This window comes from Pelmatolapia mariae, linkage group LG20 (genome assembly GCF_036321145.2).
Source record: "Pelmatolapia mariae isolate MD_Pm_ZW linkage group LG20, Pm_UMD_F_2, whole genome shotgun sequence".
Taxonomy (NCBI): Eukaryota; Metazoa; Chordata; class Actinopteri; order Cichliformes; family Cichlidae; genus Pelmatolapia; species Pelmatolapia mariae.
This window is the reverse complement of record NC_086244.1, coordinates 8,802,245-8,826,193: the sequence shown is the minus strand read 5'-3', so window position 1 is coordinate 8,826,193 and position 23,949 is coordinate 8,802,245. Positions and strand designations below refer to the sequence as shown.

General features: G+C 39.9%; 1 protein-coding gene across 3 annotated transcripts in view; it reads right to left on the bottom strand.

Annotated features, from left to right (window-relative positions):
- hspg2 (heparan sulfate proteoglycan 2) overlaps nucleotides 1-23,949 on the bottom strand; it is a 93,551-nt gene that overhangs the window by 6,606 nt on the left and 62,996 nt on the right. For 2 of the 3 annotated variants that reach the window (XM_063463500.1, XM_063463501.1), the window contains 40 exons: nucleotides 23,450-23,680; nucleotides 23,246-23,359; nucleotides 23,025-23,152; nucleotides 22,538-22,624; nucleotides 22,311-22,369; nucleotides 21,977-22,141; nucleotides 21,680-21,790; nucleotides 21,345-21,445; nucleotides 21,063-21,243; nucleotides 18,695-18,754; nucleotides 16,062-16,184; nucleotides 15,705-15,857; nucleotides 15,348-15,508; nucleotides 15,024-15,101; nucleotides 12,875-13,010; nucleotides 12,578-12,729; nucleotides 11,349-11,493; nucleotides 9,967-10,110; nucleotides 8,875-9,009; nucleotides 8,577-8,758; nucleotides 8,239-8,434; nucleotides 7,847-8,026; nucleotides 7,450-7,710; nucleotides 7,154-7,316; nucleotides 6,407-6,504; nucleotides 6,046-6,312; nucleotides 5,813-5,925; nucleotides 5,540-5,687; nucleotides 5,318-5,434; nucleotides 5,126-5,143; nucleotides 2,993-3,077; nucleotides 2,737-2,881; nucleotides 2,539-2,641; nucleotides 2,326-2,435; nucleotides 2,132-2,240; nucleotides 1,917-2,015; nucleotides 1,545-1,766; nucleotides 887-1,131; nucleotides 626-797; nucleotides 276-407 (listed from right to left, as the gene is read on the bottom strand). In XM_063463500.1, coding sequence (XP_063319570.1) covers nucleotides 276-407; nucleotides 626-797; nucleotides 887-1,131; nucleotides 1,545-1,766; nucleotides 1,917-2,015; nucleotides 2,132-2,240; nucleotides 2,326-2,435; nucleotides 2,539-2,641; nucleotides 2,737-2,881; nucleotides 2,993-3,077; nucleotides 5,126-5,143; nucleotides 5,318-5,434; nucleotides 5,540-5,687; nucleotides 5,813-5,925; nucleotides 6,046-6,312; nucleotides 6,407-6,504; nucleotides 7,154-7,316; nucleotides 7,450-7,710; nucleotides 7,847-8,026; nucleotides 8,239-8,434; nucleotides 8,577-8,758; nucleotides 8,875-9,009; nucleotides 9,967-10,110; nucleotides 11,349-11,493; nucleotides 12,578-12,729; nucleotides 12,875-13,010; nucleotides 15,024-15,101; nucleotides 15,348-15,508; nucleotides 15,705-15,857; nucleotides 16,062-16,184; nucleotides 18,695-18,754; nucleotides 21,063-21,243; nucleotides 21,345-21,445; nucleotides 21,680-21,790; nucleotides 21,977-22,141; nucleotides 22,311-22,369; nucleotides 22,538-22,624; nucleotides 23,025-23,152; nucleotides 23,246-23,359; nucleotides 23,450-23,680 — 5,629 coding nt within the window. The remainder of the gene's footprint in view (nucleotides 1-275; nucleotides 408-625; nucleotides 798-886; nucleotides 1,132-1,544; nucleotides 1,767-1,916; nucleotides 2,016-2,131; nucleotides 2,241-2,325; nucleotides 2,436-2,538; nucleotides 2,642-2,736; nucleotides 2,882-2,992; nucleotides 3,078-5,125; nucleotides 5,144-5,317; nucleotides 5,435-5,539; nucleotides 5,688-5,812; nucleotides 5,926-6,045; nucleotides 6,313-6,406; nucleotides 6,505-7,153; nucleotides 7,317-7,449; nucleotides 7,711-7,846; nucleotides 8,027-8,238; nucleotides 8,435-8,576; nucleotides 8,759-8,874; nucleotides 9,010-9,966; nucleotides 10,111-11,348; nucleotides 11,494-12,577; nucleotides 12,730-12,874; nucleotides 13,011-15,023; nucleotides 15,102-15,347; nucleotides 15,509-15,704; nucleotides 15,858-16,061; nucleotides 16,185-18,694; nucleotides 18,755-21,062; nucleotides 21,244-21,344; nucleotides 21,446-21,679; nucleotides 21,791-21,976; nucleotides 22,142-22,310; nucleotides 22,370-22,537; nucleotides 22,625-23,024; nucleotides 23,153-23,245; nucleotides 23,360-23,449; nucleotides 23,681-23,949) is intronic. The other variant, XM_063463502.1, reaches the window with a different exon arrangement.

Below are 23,949 nucleotides of genomic sequence, written 5' to 3'. Positions count from 1 at the left end.
CAGGAGTGAGACACGTGTAATCATTTAGGGTTAACCCTCCCAGCACTGCATGCTGGGAGCAAACTGTTTGATGTACGATGGGCTTTATTTTTTGGAAAATTTGAATCACGTGTGCTGTATGTTTGTGACTGTGTGTGCAACCATTTTTGCTTTGATGATGTGTAGCTTTGTCTAAAGGATATACATTTGTGTACTAAGCAGTGTAACGTGAGAAGATATGAGTCACTTTTTGCTCCTGGTTTAGACTGATTTAATGACAACATGCAGTATTTCACCTGATAATACTTCTTCACAGTTGAGACCTGTGTACCCAGGTGTACACACACACTGGCTGTTGATGCAGATGCCTCCATTCTGGCAATGAAGATTGCTACGGCATGCGTCCTTCACTATCTCGCACCGTTCACCTGCAGGGTCACATATCAATCATGAGTCAAGAAAGGTCACAGGTCACGCTCACACAATTTAAGCTGAGCGACAGGGTTTACTCTTGTTGCTGTTTCCCTTTTTTACATGAAAAAAAAAATCGTCTTTTTTCTGATCATCAGCATTATTGAAGTTAGGCAGGTCATCTCAAACAGCGTACCAAACAATCCTGAAGACATGTCGTCTTTTAAGCACTCACCTTCAAATCCATCCTTACAGAGGCACTGGTACTCATACTCAGCACTAGACATGCAGTGACCACCATTCAGACAGGGCCGCCGGTCACATGGGCTGCTGTCCACACATTTACTGATAGATCTGCTCTCTGTGAAGCTGTAGGACAAATCCACCTTCTTGTTGTTGATGGAAACCTAAGCATGTAATACAAACGAATTCAAGCTTCCACATGTTCAAATACATTGTTTAACCGCATCTCATTTTTAGCACACAGAGATCTCACCTCTCCTATGCAGCCCTCAAACATGTCACTGACATTAGCAGGCTTAGGGAGGATGTCCATGTTAGGCACTCCTCCTATGTACATGAGGGTTTGGATATTGAGGCCCTGGGCTTTGCCTGGAGATGTCTTTCTCTCCATTGGACCTTGGTCGACCCTCAGGTGGCCATCCCTCATGTTCCGCTCAGCCACAACTCTGTGCCACTGCCCCAGAGAGACTGGCTCAGGACTGACAAGTATCGCCTGGCCTGAAAGACAAATACAAAAACTATCAAGTTTAATTTGACACTAATTACAATAAGAAAAGAGTGCCACTTTTATTGATTTAAAATTTCTATAACTTCTATATATCATGGAGTGATATTTACAATTAATATCTATATACTATAGCTACTTTTAGAAACCTTTAATCAACTGTAAAACAGTTTCAGTTTAAGTGTTGTTTTCAAGAAATTGCATGCTCAAAAAATTTTTTTTCTCACTCCCATTTCTTCTTGTTGCACATTGAAGCTCTACTTGGAATCTTGTGGAGATCCAACCATGCAAAATATGATTTTTTGCCATTTTTCAAGTGGACTTAAACTTTTAATCGGGACTGTATCACTACCTAAATTGTACATTGCTTATTTTCAAATAAAAAATAAATATGATTTCTCTTTACCTGTGCCCAGTTCATATCTAAACTCTACATGTCCCTTCACCATGGAAATGGCAACGAAATCCTCCACCTTCATTTTTTTCCCACCACAGAAGAACATCAGGCCATCTCTCTGCACTGGCTTGAACTCCAGCTCAACACGCAGGTCATCATGGATGTTGGTCAGAGGAGGATAGGCGATGTATGACTCCTCACCATCAAACAGTGGTGTGGTAACCAGTTCCCCTAGGAGGAAATTAATTTCTTATAGCAGTGTTATAAATAATTATATCTGCATATATCTACCTTACATATTCATCATGACCATTGTAGTAATATTTCATAACAGCTAGATTTTTCTGTTTTTATAAAAGACAAAGATATATTTCAACTTACCATCCATGCATTTATCCCCAAATTTGCCAAGATGGCAGCGGCAGTCGTAGCCAAGGCCATTCAGGCGGTTGATGCAAGTAGCATCTGGTCCACAGGCCTCTGAAAAAGGTGTGAAAAATGATGAGTTCAACACTTTTATTCATTTATAATAATTCCATTAGGGATATTCAGATACTTTGATTCAAATGTGGGGTCAATTAGTGATTCACACCTACCCGAGTGACAGTGGAGAGAAGAGTGGTGCTGACAGTTGCTGCCTGTAAATCCTCTGGGACAGCTGCACTTATACAAACTAGCCTCTGAATCCTCACACATCCCTCCATTCTAATTAAGGATATTACAATTTGTTTTACTGCTTATAATAAAATAAAACAGCAAACAAAGAAAGATGTGGATAGATTTAACTGACCTGGCATGGTTTATCTTCGCAGGTAGGACAGTTTGTCACACCAGTAGAGCTGCGATCAAGGTCTTTAAAGATGATTTCCTCACCCTGGATGAATAGCTGACGAATACAGCCTGCATGGTACCAACACTCAGTAAGGGCAAATCATCACACATATATACAGAACCTTTCCCCACAATATAGTTCTGTTATTTAGTAAAGCATGGGATATCTTACCCACAAAACCAGTTTTAATTCCAGCAGTTTTGGCGAGGAGTGTGTAGTTGGGATAACCACCCACATAAAGCTCCTCATTGAGATCCAGACCCTGGAACTTGCCCTTATTAACAGAAAAAAGACCACATTAACTTCCATTAAAAAATGAAGTGCAAATAGCTGATCAGCTGTCTTGCTTTTACACTGAAACTACAGTACCTGTGAGCTGCCATTGATGGGCTCTCCTCCATCTACAATAATATATCCTTGGGTGAGGTTGCGATGCAGCTCAACTGTGTGAAACTCTCCCAGTTTAATAGGGTGCGGGTCACGTATGGTGGCCATGCCAGAGCCCACATCAAATCTAAGATAACAGAGATTTTAAAAATCCATACATCTTCTTAAGGTCACCTGTCCATTTTTAAATTATAGCAATAGTATATATGATAACAAATTTAAATTGATTTCAACTGACCGGAATTCCAAGCGGCCACCCACAAGCCCCAAAGAGATAAAGTCAGCTCCTGTAGTCCTTCTCTGGCCATTGTAGAGAATCATACCTGCACAGCAAGAAGACTCAACACTAGTACAAAGTTGATTCTAGATAATTCCCCCCACAATAATATCCATCTTAATAAGTCCAAAAAATCTACTAGATTTATTTATATACATGATGTTATTTCAAGAATATCCTTGTCTCAGTGGTGCATAATTTCTCTTTTTCAGCTCTGCCTTCATTTAATGGCACTGCTTTCAGAGTATTTACACGCTATATAAGTGACTTGTTAGGATGGATATTGGTTGCAGTATCATTCACACAGGAAGTGAAAGAATCAATCCAGTGAAAGCTGGATGGTAAAGCAGCATGCTGGGGTGACACGAGTATAAAGCCAACCAAAGCCATGTTACAAACGGTCCTCCTATCGCTAGGCTGCAAAATGGAACCAGTCACATCACAATAGCATATTCTTCTGTTTTCTTTCTCTACATGCTGAAAATATACATGCTTATATGAGGCTCATGGGGAAATGGGAACATGCAATCTTGCATGTCTACCTTTATCATTACTGAAAATGGATGATCAGCATGTTAAAAAAAATAAGGATACTGTAAAACATGTAATTAATTATTATTCATTTGTCATTAGTCTGAGGCTGCACTTACATAGTTTTAAGATCTTGTAAAGACCTGATCATTTTTATTAATTCCTGTTATGTAAAAACTTTACCATATTTGATCCTCTAAATATATGAAAGCTTACAATCCTGCAAGCAATTGTGTCAAAAAATTTTAACAGCATGGTCAAACTGCTCTTGCAATTTATTTAGGGTTTTTTTTGTTTTTTTTTTTGCTTTTTTTTTTGCTACAATTTACTACCTGATGGGTGGAGCAAAAATCTGTAATGTCACATATAAGTTGCAAAAAATAAAACTGGCAATGATGAAAAATAGAGCCAGATAGATTTCCATCAATGCTGAATTATTTCATGCCCCATTCATTCAAAAGAGACAATATAACTACTCTACTTGCAAAAGCAGTTTGACTTTAACTTCACATGTGCATTTGTAATATTGTTCTTCCTTATACATACAATCATTTGAAGCACAGCTGATTTGTACATAGCTTTGAAGCGGATGAACAAGACTGGGATGTGAAAGCAGACTTGTAACCAAGCTTTTTTAATACTGATCACACTAAGGCTACGTTCACACTGCAGGTCTTAATGCTCAATTCCGATTTTTTGATCAAATCCGATTTTTTTGTCTGCTCGTTCACACTACAAATAAAATGTGACAGCAAACGCGCTCTAGTGTGAACCCTCAAAGCGACCCGCATGCGCAAAAGAAGACGTCACACACAACGCGCTCTGTTTAGACCCAGACCAAACAATATTGTTTGACTATTTCAGACTTTACGTTTCCCAATTTTGCTTTAAGTTATTAAGTTATTTTGTTATTTACATATGGCCTAATAATGATCCTTATTGCTGTTTTAGAGAGGAGCGGTGCTTCAAAGGATAGTTGCAGATTTCTGTCAGTATCTGCAGATTATACAGTACAAATAAAATGTTCACGTTTCTCCAACGCTGTTTCCCAACAGTTTCACTAACATCTACACGGGATGGCCAGGAAGCGTTCATGATGTCTTCTCCGGCGCTGATAATTGGCGTTTGTCTTGTGTCAGTGACGTAAAAGACGGATTTAATGTGACTTGACCATTCAAACAGCAGTCGCTTTCTAAAACATCAGATATGTATCGGATTCAGTACCACATACGAAAATGACCCAGGTCGGATTTGAAAATATCGGATTTGTGCTGTTCACACTGTCATACCATGATCGGATATGGATCGCATAGGGTCAGAAAAGTCGGATTTGATGCGCTTTCGCCTGCAGTGTGAATGTAGCCTAATATTACCAAATGTGTTCTTGGAATCATGAATGAAAACTCAGTACAAAAACATTGGCCATGCACCATGTCGAATCTGTTTCACAGCCCCAAAATCAGCTCTGAGCTGGATGCATTACGGGAAAATCTGATGCAGCCAAAAAGCAATCCTGCCAACATCAGCCTTGAGTTCCTGAGATTCTCAAGCACTGAGACTCACCAGCGTACAATATGAGACCTTCCCACCACACGGGTGAGATGTGAGAGAGATGGAAGGGACAGGAGACGCAGTGAAATTACACATGAGGAGATATGAAAAATATACTACACAACAATGCGCAAGATTTAACAAAAAAGTAATGCAAACTATACACTATGCAATTGAAGCAGATTTAAGTATGTACATCCTTACCATCAACGTTATCAGGTCTAAAGTTGACCTTAATATTGAAAGCTTTATAAGCATTTTTGATAGTTGGCAGGGTGAGGTACGACGAGGGTTCCTGGGCAAAATATGGCATCACTCTCTCTGGAAAAAAAACAACAAGAAAAAGAATCACATTATAGTTAACGCAGGCTTTTCTTTGGTTCATACTCACAACTATTTACTAATATCTCAACTCCCCACACTAACCATGGACTTCAAGTGTAGTAAAGGACTCCACTTTGCCCTGCTTGTTTGAGGCTGTACAGACGTATGTGCCAGAATCCTCATGGGTGACCCGAGGAACTGTCAGCACGTTGGCTTCTTGGAAACACTTAGCAGGAAGCTCCCTATCAAGCTAGATAAACAAAAACAAAACAGATTTGCACGTAAAACACACTATCCACATATTTTTTAAATAAGGTTTGACCAAAGGGAGACTTTAGCCTCAATAATCTATCTTAACAATGTCTGCTAGGCTACCTTAGACCATTTGATATCAGGAACAGGATATCCTGAGGCCACACAAGGCAAGACTGCATCTGACCCAACCGCCACCTCCTTCGTTTTTGGCAGAGCAGCAATTTGAGGAAGGGCTGTGCAAACAAGTTAGGAATTGAAATGATGATGAGTGGGAGCTTAAGTCATTAATATGTTTGAAAGTGCAAGCATCTGCCTATGTGATGAAAGGGAAAAATGTCCCATTATTAACTCACACTGGACATTCAGGACCACTTGAGACTGTACTGAGCCCACATCATTGGTGGCTGTGCAGCGGTACTGGCCAGCATCGGCCTCTGTCACCTGTTCAATCTTCAGCATGCCACCCTTCACTACAATGTGAGGTGGCAGAGACCCACCGACTTTGCTCCACTTTACTGTGGGCTCTGGGTCACCAACAGCCTGGCATTCAAACTCCACAGAGTTTCCAATCATAACTGTCTGCACTGAGGTACGCACATTGATCATGACCTTTGGCAAGGCTGTGGAAAAAAACAAAACAAAGATGAATAAGGTTGGAACTGGTTTGGATAAAGCAGTGTATAGATTAGCGTATACACAAAGGACGTAACAGACCTTGGATTGTCAAACGAGCAGTGTCCTGTGCTTGACCATACACGCTGCTAGCTCGGCAGATATAAACACCTTCATTGCTTTGCTCTAGGTTTTCAATCCTGCAGGAAAAGGTGATTGGAAAAAAGTTTGAACACATATTATAGAACATTTAAGGGACTTTATTATTTTACTTTTGGTTCTATAGGCCTCAGTTGTTGTAGAAAAAAATCCCATTACAAACATATCAACAAACTACACTGTCGTGCCGGAGAGTGTATTTATCACAGTGAACAAAGGCTCTGCAGTTTACTTTTAGCTCATTCCTTATGTACAAACCTCCTTCCTGAAATAAACACAAACACACCAAATCCACGTCTGAACATAGTCCCCATAAATTCATCATATTTTTCCTTGATATGCAGTTTTCATAATCTGCCCTTTAAAATTAAAATCACATAACTGTAACTTGTTTTAAAAATGTTCAGTAGGAACAAATTTACCTTAACAGAGACAATATAGAAAACTCAAAATGCATTAAGAGATTGATTTATGTGTTGACTGAATTGATGCACATTTGTTGACTTGACAAAAGCCAAAGTACACAATATCACCTCACCTTTAGGTAGATCTTTTGAGTTTATTATGTTTAATTTGTTTTGGGAAGACTAAGATGTAAAGACTAAACTTTCAGGACACACAAACATCCACACACTGACACGTTTTTAATTATGACTTCTTTTCCATTTTCATGAATCCAAAACGAATTACCTGAGCACTCCATCTTTGATGTGGCTGTTTGGTGGCAGGGCTCCTCCTTCCTTTAGCCACTCAATCTTGGTTTCTACACCACCTGCTGCTGAACAGGTGAACTCCACAGCACTGCCCTGGGCTTTTACTTCAACCTGTGGTGCTACACGCACTGCCAACGGAGCTACAAAAAGGAAAGAGGAATGTGGTCTAGGTTTTGCTGTGACACAGCACATAGCGGTTACTGCTCCTCTCTTGAAAATTTTCACAAGAAGAATTATGAGTGGTATTTATTTTAGACTACTGGCCTAACTCACATCTGACTGTGACTTTTGCAATCACTTCACTGTTGCCCACTTTATTGCTGGCCACACACTTGTAGCTTCCAGCATCCTCAGAGGTAGCTAGGTTTATCTGGAGGTCCCCTTCCCTAACCTCAGCCCTTGGCGAGAGGTTTCCATCCAGCTTGGTCCAAGTATAGGTCAAAGGAGGAGTTCCATGGGCCAGGCATTGCAACCTGATCACCTCCCCAACCCGCACAGCCACATCATTAGGCACAGAGGTGGCATACGGAGGAGCTAGAGACAGGAGAGGAAAAACTCAGTAGATTAACTATGGACTGCAAAACTACTTTAAATCCAGAGTAGTACATGCATACCCAGACAGACTCTGAAAAGTGACTACAGAAGCAACAATGGAAATACAGACACTCACTCTCTACATCTAACGTAATGGTGACTTTAGTGGTGCCCATGTTGTTGGTGGCAGTGCAAATGTATTCTCCAGAGTCTTGTCTGCCAACGTTTTGCAACACCAAGCTGTTGTTCATAAGCCTGTGCCTCCAAGGCAGAGGGGACCGCAGCTTGGTCCACGTGATTTCTGGGGCAGGAAAGCCTACCAAAAGACAAAGCAGGGAAATAAATATATTCTTTTCAGCTCGTCTTGAAATGGACACTTTCAAGCTGTTTACTTCTTGCAGTATTCACTTAAAATGAAGCAGATTCTACAGGTTTTACCTTTTTATAGTACTACAACATAAAAACTGTCAAAGTGTATTTATAAAAAGGTTTCAGATGAATTCAAAATAACTTCTCTGCAGGCATTACCGTGGGCCTCACAGCGCAGTGTTGCAGTCTGACCCTCCACTACAATCATAAGCGGTTCAGGAACAAAGGCCCTGGGAACTGTAGGCAACTGGGATCCTCCCTCGACAATTACGTCCACCCTGGTCTCAGTAGTACCTTCATTGTTTCGAGCTGCACACACATATGTGCCACTGTCTTCTGGACGTGCTGCTAGTATCTGAAAAAAGGACATAATTAAAAGAGATAATATTAAAATAAACAGACAAGCACTGACTTTGAAGCTGGGTCTTTAACTAGGAAAACGGGCAGAAATTTGGATTGTTTTGAAAATTTTGACAGTGGTCTAAGAATATCAGTACCTGCATGACTGCGTTGGACTCCATGAGCACAGGACTGCTCAGCACTACCTTGCGGTTGTTGTCAAGCCTGTGCCATGAAACCGAGGGGCGGGGCTCTCCTGAAGCTTGGCATTCCAGGTTAATGGGCTCACCCACCCTAATCTGAACAGGCCCGACAGGGGTTACCGTGGCCACAGGAGCCTCTGAAGGTACATACGCACAATATTGGTATGGAGTGCTGATATTTAAGCAGCCACTAGAGGGAACCATTGTGCAAAACAGTTTGATTAAAGTGCTGAATGACATGCATGCAGCTTACCCTTAACAATCAAAGACACTATGGTGTGCGTGATGCCGAATGGGTTGCTTGCCACACAGCGATAGGCACCATGGTTGATGGTGCGTGCATTGGTAATGGTAATAACAGAACCATCAGAGCTAACTTTGACATTGTCTGCAGAACACAGTGGCAAATGAAACATTAAATTAGCTTTAAAAACTGAAGAAGACATTTAAAAAAATTGTACTCAGCCTACAAAATCAGCAGTAGTGATCTCTTAATGGCTAGTATAGCCAGAAGAAAAGACAGCAGTGATGTTCACTGGTACAAAGAGGTATCTAATTACTTCTTTAAGACAGACTCTAAGAAGTGTGAACCTTTTTGGCGGTGTGGGGTTTGAAAGAAGTAAAACTTCAGGGGAAAGGAGAGTGCTAATGAAAACTCATTTAGAATTGCTCTTTCACATCAAGTCTGGAAAATGTAACAAAAATCAGTTTGGGGTGCTGTCTGAACATTTTCTACTTTTGTTTAGCAGAAAATACTTAGTATTAGTCATATTTTTAATACTAGAAATGCTCTGTGTGATTTAGGCTAAGAAGCTGCTTGACGAGAGCGTGTACACAGAAGCTTTGAATTCAATGTCCCAACTTTGAGCAATCTGACATAATATGGACATTATACTTGTGAACTTTCAGGTTAAAGATTTTTTATTGTCCAATTTAACTGAGGTGGACATGTGGTAACATTTAGAAAAGTTCAGAACTAGTAAATGTGTGAAAACACCCTGGTTTTTATCCTGAAATCTCAGAAAACTCTCGAAAACATTCAAATATGTTTTTCTAGCCCACAAGTAAACCCTTGGTTTCACTCTAAAAGCTTTCACTCTAGAAAATATGAATATTTATTGATCATATTTATAAGCAAGTATTATTTTAGTCATGGAGAATGTTATTACAATAAAAAGGACGCTTTCTGAAAAGCTCCCTGAATGAAGTTTAAAATTAGTGATTAAACAGAACATAATATGACGGGTGAACTGCAGCTGTAACTGATTGTAAATAATTATGTCATAAAATCAATAGTCATTAAGAAGGTTTTGTTCTTTAAAGGCGGTTTGAGCACAGTAATTACCTGGCAGTGGCTTGTTACTGGCCAGTTTCCACTCCAGTCTAACAGGCTGGGCTCCACTGTACACATTGCATTTGAAGCTGGCTGACTCCCCTACACGCACTGCAGCGCTGTGGGGTTCAATGGCAATGATTGGGCTCTGCTGGCCTGCAGCAGAAAGCAGTGGTTTTGAACAATCTCATTCATTTAACTGATATACTAGTCACAAAAACATGAAGCAACAGATTCAGCATGGTGATGGGTTACACTGGCAGCTGGGAAAGTAACTCAAACATCACTGAAGTCAAGGAAGAAGTGAATGAGGATGAGATCATGGGATAGTTGCAGGGAAAATAATTCAATCTGAGGTCACACTGGGCAACACTGGAAACTGAAAATGGAAAGTTCATTCATGAAGTGAAGCAGTGAGAACAACACCTTCCCATGTAATGCCCTGTTTCGCCCAGCTGCTGACGGATGTTGGCAAATAAAAATCCCTGGTACTGTCAATCTCAAGCATGGTGAACACAGTGAGCGTAAACAATGTGAAAAAACCCAATGGGCTCTTAGATTACTCGAGTCTGTCAGTCAGTCTTTATAACAGAACATAGAAAACAATCAAATATTTAAACTGAGTGGTTTTACTATTTCCTAAAAAATATTAGATCATTTGAATATAATGGCAGCAGAAAATAAAAAAAAAAAGACTGGGCAAAAAAGACTGGAAAATTAAGTGTTACCAAAAAATAAAAAATAAACAGCTGGAAGAAAATTTTGCAACTAATTTGGTTAATTAGCAACAGGTCACTAACATGAGTGGGTCTAAAAAGAGCATATTTTCATAAATTCTCTGAAATAAACAGGGACGCCAGTCTGCAGAAAAATTATTTGAGCAATTTCAGAATAATGTTCCTCAATGTACAATTGTGAATTCTGAATCTCTCATATTATGGAGGTGCATTAGTGCCCATAGAATGGGCAGCACATCTGGAAAGGCACCATCATTGCTGAGATGCACACAGGTTTTAGAACATGTGTATGCTATCTTTTTCAGGGAAGGCCTTGCATATTTCAGCAAGACAATGCAAAACTGTGTACTGCATCTACTACAGGGTCATGGTTTCATAGTAGAAGAATCCAGATGCTGATCTTTCACTTTTTAAAAACATGTTACACACCATGAAATAAAAAAATACAACAATGTGTTTCTGGCATCAAATTCCAAATAAGCTAATACTTTTCTCAAAAAGGTACATTTTCTCAGTTTAAACATTTGATATGTTTTCTGTGTTCTGTTGTGAATAAAAAATCGGTTTATGGGATCTGATATTTCACACAGTGTCCCAACTCTTTTGAAATTGGGCTTGTACCACCTGAATGAGGCTCTCAGTGCCACACAAACTTACGTGAAGAAGACGAAGTAACAGACACAGAGACAGAGGCCTGATGGAGATGAGATCCAGAGCCGCCGGGGTTTCCTTGTACTCGACAGATATACTCTCCTGAGTCGTCTGCAGTAGCTGACAGGATTCGTAGCTGACTGCCCACAACCTGCACAAAGGAATCGAGTTGCTTCAACTGAACATGCAAGATGAAATTACCACCTTACATTTACTACTAGAAAAAAAATCAATACACTAATGAGCAAAACATTATAACCACTCACTAATGAAGCCAATATAATTGATTATTATGTCTCAACATTACACGTTAAGCTCAGGAATATATTCACACAAGTTATGGGAAATTTAATGATAGTTGCTAACATAAAGTATGCTGTTGTATATAGGGCTGCAAATACACAGACCAGGGACTGAACTACATTTTAAGCAATGGAAGGAAGCCAGCTGATTCCCTTCTCTTTGAAATCGTGTGAACAGCTAACATTTACCAGGGGAAGCAATGCCACCAGGATGCACTGTGGGAAGGATGAACCCTACAGCTAATTTCCCCACATGAAACTCAAACTGAGCATCTGTGAGCTGCTGTGGAACAACAAGTCTGTCATCACATTGAAACTTAGGGGAGTTAAAGGATTTGCAGTTTATATCTTGTTGCCAGATACCACAAGGCCTGAAAAGTCTATTCCTTGGTGGTTCGCAGCTGTTTTGACAGATGTGTCCACCTAGATTATTTTGTGTGACATGCTCAGTTTTGGAGATATAATTTTTGGACATGTCAGCCTTTTCTTGAATATAATGGAACTAGATGGCACAACTTTCTGGTGGTCAAAGCATTAAAAAAAAGTCAGCGGTAATGTCTCGTTCCAAATCTTTAAGTGTTTTCTTACTGCTTACTGTTTTTACAAAGTTCTTTTGTCTGAAATACATGCTAACTGTGCATGCATTACTAAGGATTATATATTACTATTACTATATCTGACATAAACATGCTGACAAAACTGATATAATGGATAGGCACAAAAGTAGGTTGTGCATACACTGGACTTCGGCAAGAACTGCGATTATTGTGATTGTATAGTATGTACTGTATGTATGTTCAGTGAGTCTAAGTCAAAGAACCAAATTTATGTGCAGTCTGGAAAAGATAAAGGTTATATAGATTATTTTCCCTTGCTAGCATATAAGATATCTCGTATCAAATGGAGGAACAATGACGCACAATGTGTGATTACCTGGTGATTGGCAGAGAGGTGTCCACTAGCTTTCGTCCAGATGACAGGGGGAGGAGGATTTCCTGGCGCAAAACAATTGAGCTCCAGATTCTGGCCTACTTGGACATCAGCTATGGATGGTTGGATGCTCACCACATTATAGCTATGATCAGCTGCATGGCACAAACATAAATAGTTAAGCTGCATGGTGTTTTTATCTGTCAGAGTATTTATAGTAAAACACAAAAAAATGAAATTAAAATTCAAAGTTGTGTCTGAGACACGGATGACTTTAGTTTGACTACCATGCAGTCTTACCTTTGTGCACGCTGACTTTAATGGGAGCACTATTTGAGCCAATGCTGTTGCTGCCGACACACATGTAAGTACCCGAGTCGGCCACCTTGATATTAGGGATGAACAGAGTACCGATGTCGGTGCGGTCATTACGAGCCTGGAGAGGACATACAAAAATGAGACAAACTTAGACACTACATTACCATTCTTTTGTGAAACAATACAAAACAAGCATTATTTTACTTATATTTGCCTTATATTTGACAAAGATAAATCATAAACTGACAGAGCACATTACTTACCTGTGTTCCTTGAAACAGCACAAATATAACATTGCTGATTGAGTCACATTACTAGCTAACAGCTAACAGCAACACAAAAGCGCTATAGCACAGGTCTTAAAGACGAGACAAGAGCTGTTATTACTCTAGTTTGTACAGTTGTTTATGAATTTGGTGACACTGTCCATCGTACATGGAAGTGTAAAAAGTAGTGCCAGCTTTACTACGATGACTGTTATGATTTGTTAATAGTCCATGATCAGTGATAATTACAGCACTGTGCACTCATCTTGAGGGACTTTTCTTTATATTTTGTTCCCAAGCTTCCAGCAGCCTTCTTGTTTTTTTTTAAGTGGTCTCTTCTCCATTTTCTCTTATGGAGGTCTTTCAAAATTCTTTGAACATTGGCTGTTTTTTTTGTTGTTTTTTTTAAATCTTTTTAAACCATTTGCAAAGGAGGGATTTTTGTTTTTTAAGCCACTTACCACTTACCAAGTCTAAAAACTATCTAGAGCAAATAAACAGTATCTGTTTAGGAACAGATGCTGCAGACCATTTCAAGAATTTACAAAAACAATGTTGCTTAAGAGAGTTCAGTCGGTGTTGAATCATAAAAGTGGGCATCCCAATTATTGACTTTGAAGCTGGTTTAAGATTAAACAAACTCTGTTTTTGCCTTACATAATGCACCTCAATTTACGTTTGCATGTTTCAATAAATCACTGTACCTATTTTCAACTTTCCTAGCAAAATATAAAGAAATGTGGGGTGACTCAAAACTTTTTGCACAGTACTGTAAATTTACTACAGCTTACTGGCGGTGATCATCAAAATGATGAAAAAATTACGACAGTTAGAAAAGACAGTTTGTGACAGTAAGCATTTTAAAACAGGTCTAAACTTTATATCCACCATCAAATATCTTAAAACAATTTCACCACATATTTACGAGCTCTCGAGACTTTTCGGCTCATGACTTATCAACTTGACTTGTTTGTACTCTACTCCACATGGCAGTCAGATGCCCAGCAAAGCTGAAAATGAGCTTGTATTAAGTTTGGAAACACCTTAGATGGGAGGAGAAACAGAAAGGGGTTGGTCTGGGGAGGGATTACTGTATCCGGGGGGTGTCGGGGCATCCATGGACAAAGCTGCTTAGCTTCGGACCATTCAACCGTGAGGGAGGCTAAACCGAGCAGTGGCTGAGGCGGGCTGTGGCTCAATGTGTGTCTGAACCCATTGACAAGTTTTCAAAGCAAGCTGTTTGCTAGAGCATACAGAATTTCTGCGTGGTCGCACGGCAGAGCCCGGCTCCCCCTGGGAAAGGCTGACACAACGCAGTGGCTCTCTGAGGCAGAACTAAACAGGCCCCGAAGCCCTTGTCGAGCCGAGGAGGGCCGGTCAGAATCCAGACTAACACAAAACCCTCTGGGCAGGGGGGCAGAGGGCTACGCCTGGCATAGAGAAAAATATGTCTGAAATACCTACAGTACCTACTGTATACTTAGTGCTGTTAATACACTCAATGGAATGATGGGGGTCAACTGGGTGCTGAGAACCCAAACATTTCAGGGATGGTATGATATGGACAGCACAAAAACAGGACACCATGGAATGCCTTTATTATTAAAACATAATTTAAAAACAGGTACTGCATGCGAGTACACTAAGAAGTCAACCGGGCCAAGCTAATTGGTTTTAATGTATTTGGCACCAATGCCACAATGACTTAGTGAGCAGCTGTGACAAATTAACATGGTTTACAAGGTGTGAATCAAGGACACGTTTGATCATGCACTTAGTCGACAATGTGTGAAGACAAGGTCAGTAGAGGACAATGGATGTGAACTATGAGACAGAACAGACAGACGGTGGACAGATGGACAGACCTGCAGGTCCTCAATACGTCTCTGTAACACATCGAGACTGTTGCTTTTAAACTGATGGAAACCGTGAGAGGGAATAGCCTGAGCAAATGTCAGAACAGGGTAGGACAAAAAAAAAAGAAGAAGGGGAGGAGACAAACAGAAGGGAGGGAAAAATAAAGTTAAGAGGTCAAAATGCTGAAACAGCCATAAACACTCTGATTACCATCGGCACTGGACGTATCTTGAGGTTTTAGATAGAGATAATACAGAAAGGAATATAAATGCAGTTACAGTTTTTAATTAAATGCTGTTCTTTCAGGCATCGGAAAGATGGATATAGCTCACCTGAGGGGGGATTTGTCCTCCATTTTTCAGCCAGGTGAGCTTCGGGGTGGGTGATCCCGATGCTCTGCAGTACAACCTCAATGTGTCACCTTCTTGGACTTCAGTATTTTGAGGACTGACTTGGACTTGAGGTAGGGTGCCTAGACCGCTAGGGTTAGAGTCTAACCAAAGAATGCAACATGACATTCAAAGACACATATTGTGATCACAGGAAACTGGAATCATCTGTTAACATAGAAAACCACTCTATTCCTAAACCTGAACATTGCATTTTGTCCCCAGATAGTTGTGAGTCCTCAAAATCTTTCTGTGGAAACATGAAATAAAAAGGCATACACACTTAAACACAGTGCATACTTTGGACAAGGAGAGAAACCCGCGCTGTGTGCTCGCCATGCGTGTTTAGGGCCTTGCAGGTGTAGTCTCCCTCATCAGCCGCGTCCACTGACGTGAAGGTCAGTATGCCACCTCGTATCACTGCTCTCGGACTCATTCGGTTACCTGGACCTCCTGTAGGGATCACACAATTACACTAATGTCACTAATGACAAAATCAAAGCAGTGGGGGTAAGTTTTGTAGGTTTCTTTTGCTGGACTAGATTTCCTAGAGACAAACAAAACATAGCGGAATCTGGTCTTTCTACTTAAATAACTAGAAATAGTTCATTAAACCCTGCATTAAATGTATTAAGAAGGAAATCCAACTTATCATACCAATCCATTCGATGGCAGGAGTTGGGTTTCCAGTTACTGTGCAGTGGAACTCTGCCCTCTGGCCTTGATAGACGTTCAGCACTGAGGGAGTTACAGTGGCCAGAGGCCGGGCCCCCTCTGCAGCTACAGAAGGACACAATTCAGTCAAGCACAGCTCTAAAATCTCGCCAGACCTAACATGGAAAAACAGACCTTCTAAATGAATCATGAATTTTTGTCAGGAGATTACAGCCTCTGCTTGACCATCAGGTTATTTTATTACAAACTGTGGAAATGTTTTTACATGTAAGGGACTGATCAGACTTAGAGAGAAAGTGATGGCCTGTGCCTCAACCCACTTGGCAGCCTAAATCCCCAGTGCAGACAAAACAGATGAGATGTGGCATGCAGTCCTTGGCAGGGCCTCTGGGTATATTGCTGTCTACGCCAGTTTGGCTAGCTTCTGGACTGTGTATTCGATCCCAGGGTACCAGACCAAAAGAAAGGGCTCTTTCAGTCGGATGGGAGGAGGCTATGTACTGTAGGCTGAAAACTGGGATTTTTGAAGCCTTGGCTAATCTTTGACTCTCTGACCCCAGTGACACGAACACTCCAGGGCGTTCACTGTGGGACATGAGGCAGGCATGACAGTCTGAACACTGGCTTAGCATCTATGAACTGATTTGATTATGACTATAGATGTGTTTTATTATTTGTATTTGTTATGTTTTGTAAATGTCACGTCACAGCAAGAAGGCCGTGGGTATGAATCCTCCGTGTGACCTTTCTGTGTGAAGTTTGCATATTCTCCTCATGCTTGCCTGGGTTCTCTCTGGATTCCTCCCACAGTCCAAAGACATGAGGTTAGGCTAACTGGTGATTCTAAATTGTCTGAAGGCGTGAATGTGAATGGTTGTCTATCTCTGTGTGCTGGCCCACTGACAGACTGGTGACCTGTCTGTCACAGGGCAGACATGGTTGCCCCCCACCCACACATACCTGGATTGGATAAGTGGAACAAAACAGATGGATGGATGTAAATGTCTATGGTAGCATCAGTGCAACATGCAGTAACACTTAAAATACCAAAAAAGGAAGAAAACCCACCAAAAAACTACTTCTCACATTATTAACATGGGATCTATCTTAGCAGTTAGCTTTGGTTTTATCTGCCCGGTTTTTGAGATATAACTCTTCTCATCTTTTTTTACTCTGGTTATACTGTATTCCAGTAAAGGTATTTCATTTGCTATTCAAAAAGACTAGCAATATCAGTAGTTCCATTAGTTTGTACTATTTTTTAACTAAATGACAAGAAACATGTTAACCTGCATGTGTTTAGGAAATATATTGAATAATTTGCTAATTATCACATTTTAAGAAGAGCTCAAAAAGATTGGATGTTTTTATTTAACAAGTTTTAGAGCTATAAGAAAAATACCTGACACTCTCGACCTGATGATGGTGCTATATGAAAGGTTTACTGGTGTTTACAAACAGTTGTGAAAGGATGTGAATATGTGTAGTGCTGCATATTTCATGGCAATCCATAAAGAAGTTGTTGAGGAATTTTATTCAAAAAAACATAAACTGAGCACTGAGTGAGTCTGGAGAAATAGTCATGGGAATAAGAGTTATTCTCTGGGCACCACATATATTATATGGAAATCCATTCTGTTACTTGTTGAGCTAATTCACCTGTGGCCACTGTGGAAAACAACTATCCATAACCACACTAGAATTAAGATACTGCTTTAAGAAACAAATATTTTCTTCATACAGTGTTTGATTGTATGAAGCCACTGCAGTATAGTTTAGCCTAAACACTCACGCTGTTACTTAAAGTACACTTCCATCTGAGTATGGAAGTGTGGACTCTAGTCTGCTATGCACATTTAGCTATGATGCAATGGGGTTGTGATGAGATGTATTAAGCACAGTATGATGTTTGAAGCCCAGATGACAGTATACAAAAAGTTTAGCATGATTCCTGAAACGAGAGAGGAAAGTGAAGAGGAAAAGAAGGTAAGAATGAAGTGACATTTCCTATATGACATTCTGTCATATAAAACATGCAAGTACACAACCAGAAAATTAGCTGGGCAATTATTATTTTAACAAAACAGACTTAATTACTTTGTCCACGTTATATTTCATCTTTTTTGGTCATCTGTAACTAGGACGATGAAGTAACTGAAAGGACTCCAGTGACTGAAAAAAATTGATTTTTAAAAGTTTTTTTTCTAAACAATGGAAAGTAGACTCTACTTTCACAAGGAGATGCCCATTGGAATGAACATGCACTTTTCCCAGCAGTGATGGATCCAAATGAACCAAAAAAAGTCAAGTAGGAACCAGTAACACTCATGTACAATCTTATAAGCCTTAATTCTAAGAAGGACACAAAAAACATATTTTTAGCTCTAAATTCGACTTTTTTGATTGTTTTTGAACACCATATAAGAGAGCATGTATGCTCCAGGCTATTATTTATGCAGTGTCTGCAGCTGTTGCTTGGGTGGTTGTACATGGATGTTACCAAATCACTAGCGCATCCATGCTGTGGAAGATTAGAGCATGCATGTAAAGGAGACAGAGAGAGGAGGGTCCTTCTAGGGAACCCTGTAGAAGAAATCATGCCCATGCGGACTTACTATGTCTGCGTCCTTCAAACATTTCATAGGATGTGTAAAACATCTGAGTCTGTGAGGCCTCTGGATATGAGGGAGGGAGGAAGGGAGGGAGGGATGAAGGGAACAGGTAAACTGACAGGTCAGCTTTCTGAAGTAACAGTGGTTTACCTCGCATCTCCTCAGAGACACTTACATCCGTCCTTGCATGTGAGTCGTCGTAGTTTTTCCCACTCGATTGCAAACATCATCACACACGATGTAAACATGTTAAAAAACATGGGATTGAATTCAAATGACACCACTTTGACATTTGTTTTTCCATTTCAGCCTGTGGTTCTTTACATTGTTTAAGAATTTGTCACTCATGGTGCCATTAAATAGCTTCATGCATTCAAATTAATACTTACCTAATACATATTGTATGAGTCAAGATAGTTTCCGAAATGATGCTTTGAAATGTATCAGTTTTATGCTTATCTAACAATGAGGAAAACCCACTTAGACTTTAAAGTCTGAGTACCACATGTGTAACAGACAAAAGAATCATGATACATATAGACACACAGACACATAGGCTCAAAGAGCATCACTATGAGAACTGTTCAGCAACACAAAATTAAGATATACAAAGTAGCCACATGCAGGTTAGTAGCAAGAAGCTGTTTTAAATACTGAAATTTCAGGTGCTAAAAGCCAACATACAGCTTGTGGTCACCCTGAATCTAAAATATATTATAGATGTAAATGAGTGAGGCTGTAAAAAAATCTCTTTGTTCTATATGTGATACTTTTAATAACTTTTTTTTTCTTTTAAACATATTTCACAGTTAATATAAATACATTGTAGTGTACATTACATAATTTTGGTGTGTTTTAAAAAGAAAGTAAAAAAAGAAGAGTAAATTTAAAAAAAATTACAAAAGCACATTTGTGTATACATGCTGACATGTAGCCTTTGAATTAATAAGAATGACAAATAAAGAAATCTACTCAGTCGATTGAAATAAAGCCAACACAACATTTAAAATGTGACCTGTGAAATTTAAAAGTATTTTTTTTAGTAAAAATACTTAAAATTGTGTGAATGTAAACAAACATCTTGCCATGTAACTGTGTCCACATTGCCTTTTTTAAAGGTTCCTTTAAAAAGCCACCCAATTTCATGAAAACATTCTAGGCTAACAAATTTCAGTCAATCACAGAATCAAAAGCACCAACAACATTGACAAAGTGTAAATAAAAAACATAATATACAATTGTAGTTGATTTAATACATGCTTTTTTCTTTTTCTTCTGCAGGTCAGATGAAAAAGTCAGATATTGAAGTTTTTACCAATAAAAAATTAGAAGTAGCAATCAATACAAAGGTGGACTAACACTAAAGGAATGAAACATTACTATTACAACAGTACAGCACAGTTCAACAGTAAATTTAAACATAGATTTAACCAACTGTGTGACTAGTAGCACCCTTTTGTTCAACAACGTTCATCATCAGGATGGTAAGTGGAGTAACAAAGCAGCCAGTAGTTTCATGAAGGGACACTTTAAAAGTTGGGTAACACAAATACTCAAGAGTAGTAGGACTTCTTCCTATTCATCCTTTACAGTGAAGTCCTAGTTGAATGTCAGTCACAGAGTCACTAAGCACACATCGTGGCATCCGCATTTCCCCTCGTCATTATGCACTACGCTACACACACTACACTTAAGCCAGGGAGGAGCATAGGAGCACACCAGAATCCAGCACCCTGCTAGCAAAATGTTTGGCAGCACCAACAAGAAAATCTATGAGTAATCAGGAAGCAACCAGACCACCACCGATTAATTATGAAAAAATAAACCAAAAAACAAACAAGAAGATAAAAATCAGCAGTAGCTTCATCAGAGTGTTGGCAGAAAGCATTGTCCACAAATCACATCTCCAAAAGAGATATGACCTTTCAGTGCCCATTAGTTAATCTGTATGCTTGCCCATGTATATTGTGTGTTATATCTTATGTTCTACAGTTTCAGTTATTACCAAACCCACAAGCTGTATTTCTTCATATAAATTCCAGGAAACCACATTAAGAGACACAAAAGACTGTAAGTTAAAAAAAAGCAGAGAAAAGAGCTGATTGATTGGCAGCATGAGGTCAGACATGTCTTATATTTGGTATCTGAGAGCAGAGGGCGAAAGCACTGGGAGTTAGAACTGCAAGCGCTTAGTTAGGAAGCTGTTAACCCTGAGCTGAGTGTTTACATCACACGATGTGAAACGAAAAGCATGCACTACTGTAAGACGACGGACTGGGGTAATGTGTGAGGATGAGAAAGTATGGGAGTCACAGCTGGTATGGCAGCAAGGCGTGATGGATAATGGAATGCGGTGCCAAGGATCACGAACCTGGCACGTAGAGGATGGCTCTGCCCTCGTCCATGCCAAACATGTTGGAACCTGTGCAAATGTAGACACCTGCATCCTCAGGCTGGACATTCTGAATTGTTAGGATGCCGTTGAAGTCCATGGCACGGTTGGGAAGTTTCCCATTGCCGCTTCGAGTCCAGACCAGAGTGTAGGCTGGTGACTGTACGTGAGTTAGCAGATAAACATATATGAATCTCACAGGGTATGCGTCTACAAAACATTGTCTCAGTGTCTCATAAATAAAGGATGAGCCAGCGTTACCTTGCTCTTTGCAGTACAGATGAATTGGACAGTAGACCCGACCCTTATAGTCTGGGATTTGGGCTCTTCAACGATTACCTCGATAGGTTTGGAAGGGACACCTGGTGACAGGGAGAGTTAGATTACATTGACTGTTTAAAAATACTTCAAGAGGATTTCAGAACGCAACACAAGAAACCAATTTAAATTTACCACAAAGCTCAAATCCTTTTTTTTTTTTCATCATAAAAATCAGTGTTTATTGAACCACAGCTGACATATATTTGGTGTTCTTTAACAGGCAGCATCAGGAAAAAAAATCTTTCTCTTAATGTGACAGTGATACCCATACACACTTGTGACAACAATTTCAGCGTGGCTCCTGTTAGTGCTGCGCTGGTCTTGGCAGGTGCAGATGTAGACACCGGCATCCCTCGGCTGGACGCTGGTGAAGTACAGTTCTGCTCCTGCACACACAAATTTTGCATTTGCATATATATATATATATATATATATATATATATATATATATATATACATATATATATATATAAATATATACACATATATATATATATATCATCATTCTACTATACAAGATATGATCATGTCAGTTTCATTTACATTTAGGGTCAAAGGGTTGAATCTTGTACCTTGTCTTTGTCTGTCAGCACTGCCGGAGATTGGCTGTCCATCTTCTCTCGACCAGAAGAAATAGTGCGGAGGTGATCCAGACACCTGACACCGCAGAGTGACAGGGTTTCCCTGTGGCACTAGGACTCTCTCTGGATAAATTTTGACTACGAGTGGGGCTGCAACTGGAGGTGCAACGGTCAATATAAACACTCAGGAATTCACTCTGAGAAGAATTTTGTGAGAACAGTCAAAGATTTCTTAAATTTCTGAATTATCATGTTTCCTATAGATTTCGTGCACAGTTACAGCACAAGGCTTTCGTTTATTTTATTGGAAGCGTGGAAACTTTACCATCATTTGGACGACACTTCTCTCTTGCCTGTGGGTTTCCAACATATCCAGGAGCACAACTAACAGGCACAGAAAAAAACCCGTCTCAACAACAGTCCATGGAAAGCAAAAGCACTTTTACAGAAATTCCAGTAGGTGTATTTTCATAAATGATGCATTTCATCTTATTAAGGTTTGATTGAAACAAACACATTTGGTATTCCCTCTGAGAGTAGCAGTTATCTTACCGTTCACAGTACTGGCCAGTGTAGCCAGGCTGACAGGCAGTACACTGGTAACCTCCATTTCCAAGGCTCTCACAGGTAGGGGAGAACCTGCATAAGTTACACACAAAGTAAAAGTGTTGGTCTAGAAACTCAGTTAACAAGTAATTGGTGTTTACTTGTAATTTTGACTAGACTTAGGGTCCTTTATGGAAGTTATAGTAGTCTTTAAGACTTTGCCTTTTTACATTTTTCTTTCAAAATTATTATTTTCAACAGATTTGGTATTTCATTACCATGAAACAGCAAAATTATGTTATGGTAAAGTGAAATGTAAGTGCAAAATCAGACACTTTCATCAGGATAATGAAATACGCAGGATTTGATGTAAGCCTGTCGTAAACAGGATAATGTTTCACCAGTATAAGACAGGGTTAATTGCACTGTACAGTTGTCCTGAGCTATAAATAGAGCTGGAATGTAACGTCTTAATATACGTGCCAGAACTTACTGGTTGTCCGGGTCAGTGTGAGGGCAGGCACATGGCTGGCAGTCTTCTGGAGTGCCAACAGTGGGGTCACCAAAGAAACCAGGAGCACACTGCTCACAGAGCTCACCCTGCGTGTTATGTAGGCAGCTCTGGAAGAAGGCAAATACTCTGTTTAGAGATCTTCTCAGGAAGCTTTAATTCAAAGAAAAATACCAATCATAAGCTGATCTGGTGCTTCGTACTGTACAGATGCCGGTCTCCGGGTGACAGGAGTCAGAGTGACCATTGCATTCACAGAGCTCACAGTGACCCAGGTACAAGCCACCACCGGTGCGGGTATAGCCAGGAGCACAGTCCTAAAAATGACACATACTTGATTTAGGCACAATCAGGTAAAAAGGAAAAAGAAAGAAAAATCTGAGAAATTTATTTCAAAAAATATTGACCTGGCAGGAGAGTCCCTGGTATCCAGGTGGGCATCGGCACTGCTCCACCTCGAGGGCCTGTGCCAAGCCGCTGTAGTTGGGCACAGCAACCTCCATGCTGATGTCAGAGATGCTGGAGGAGCGCATCTCTGTGGAGTAGGATGCTCGAATCAGGATGTCATCGAGATCAGCCAGAACCATCATCAGGTGCTCTCTAGTGGCAATCATGCCATCAGGTCGACGCCAATTTTCCTAGTGGGGAGAAAAAAAAATAGGCTAAAGCAATTGGTGTGCATTATGAATAGATTTTAAGAAAAGTGAGTTTTAGCATGGTCAGCTTCAGGAAGGTAAGAAAACAAAGGACAGGCTTAGTCGTGGATGGTTTCACTTCAACAAGCCTAAAATTTGCTGTAGTTTTTATCTCTATCTATATATATAAAACACAGGCCTATAGTAAATATTAAAAATATTTTTAAATTGGAAAAATCTAACTTATAATTAAATTGGCTTATAAAATAACA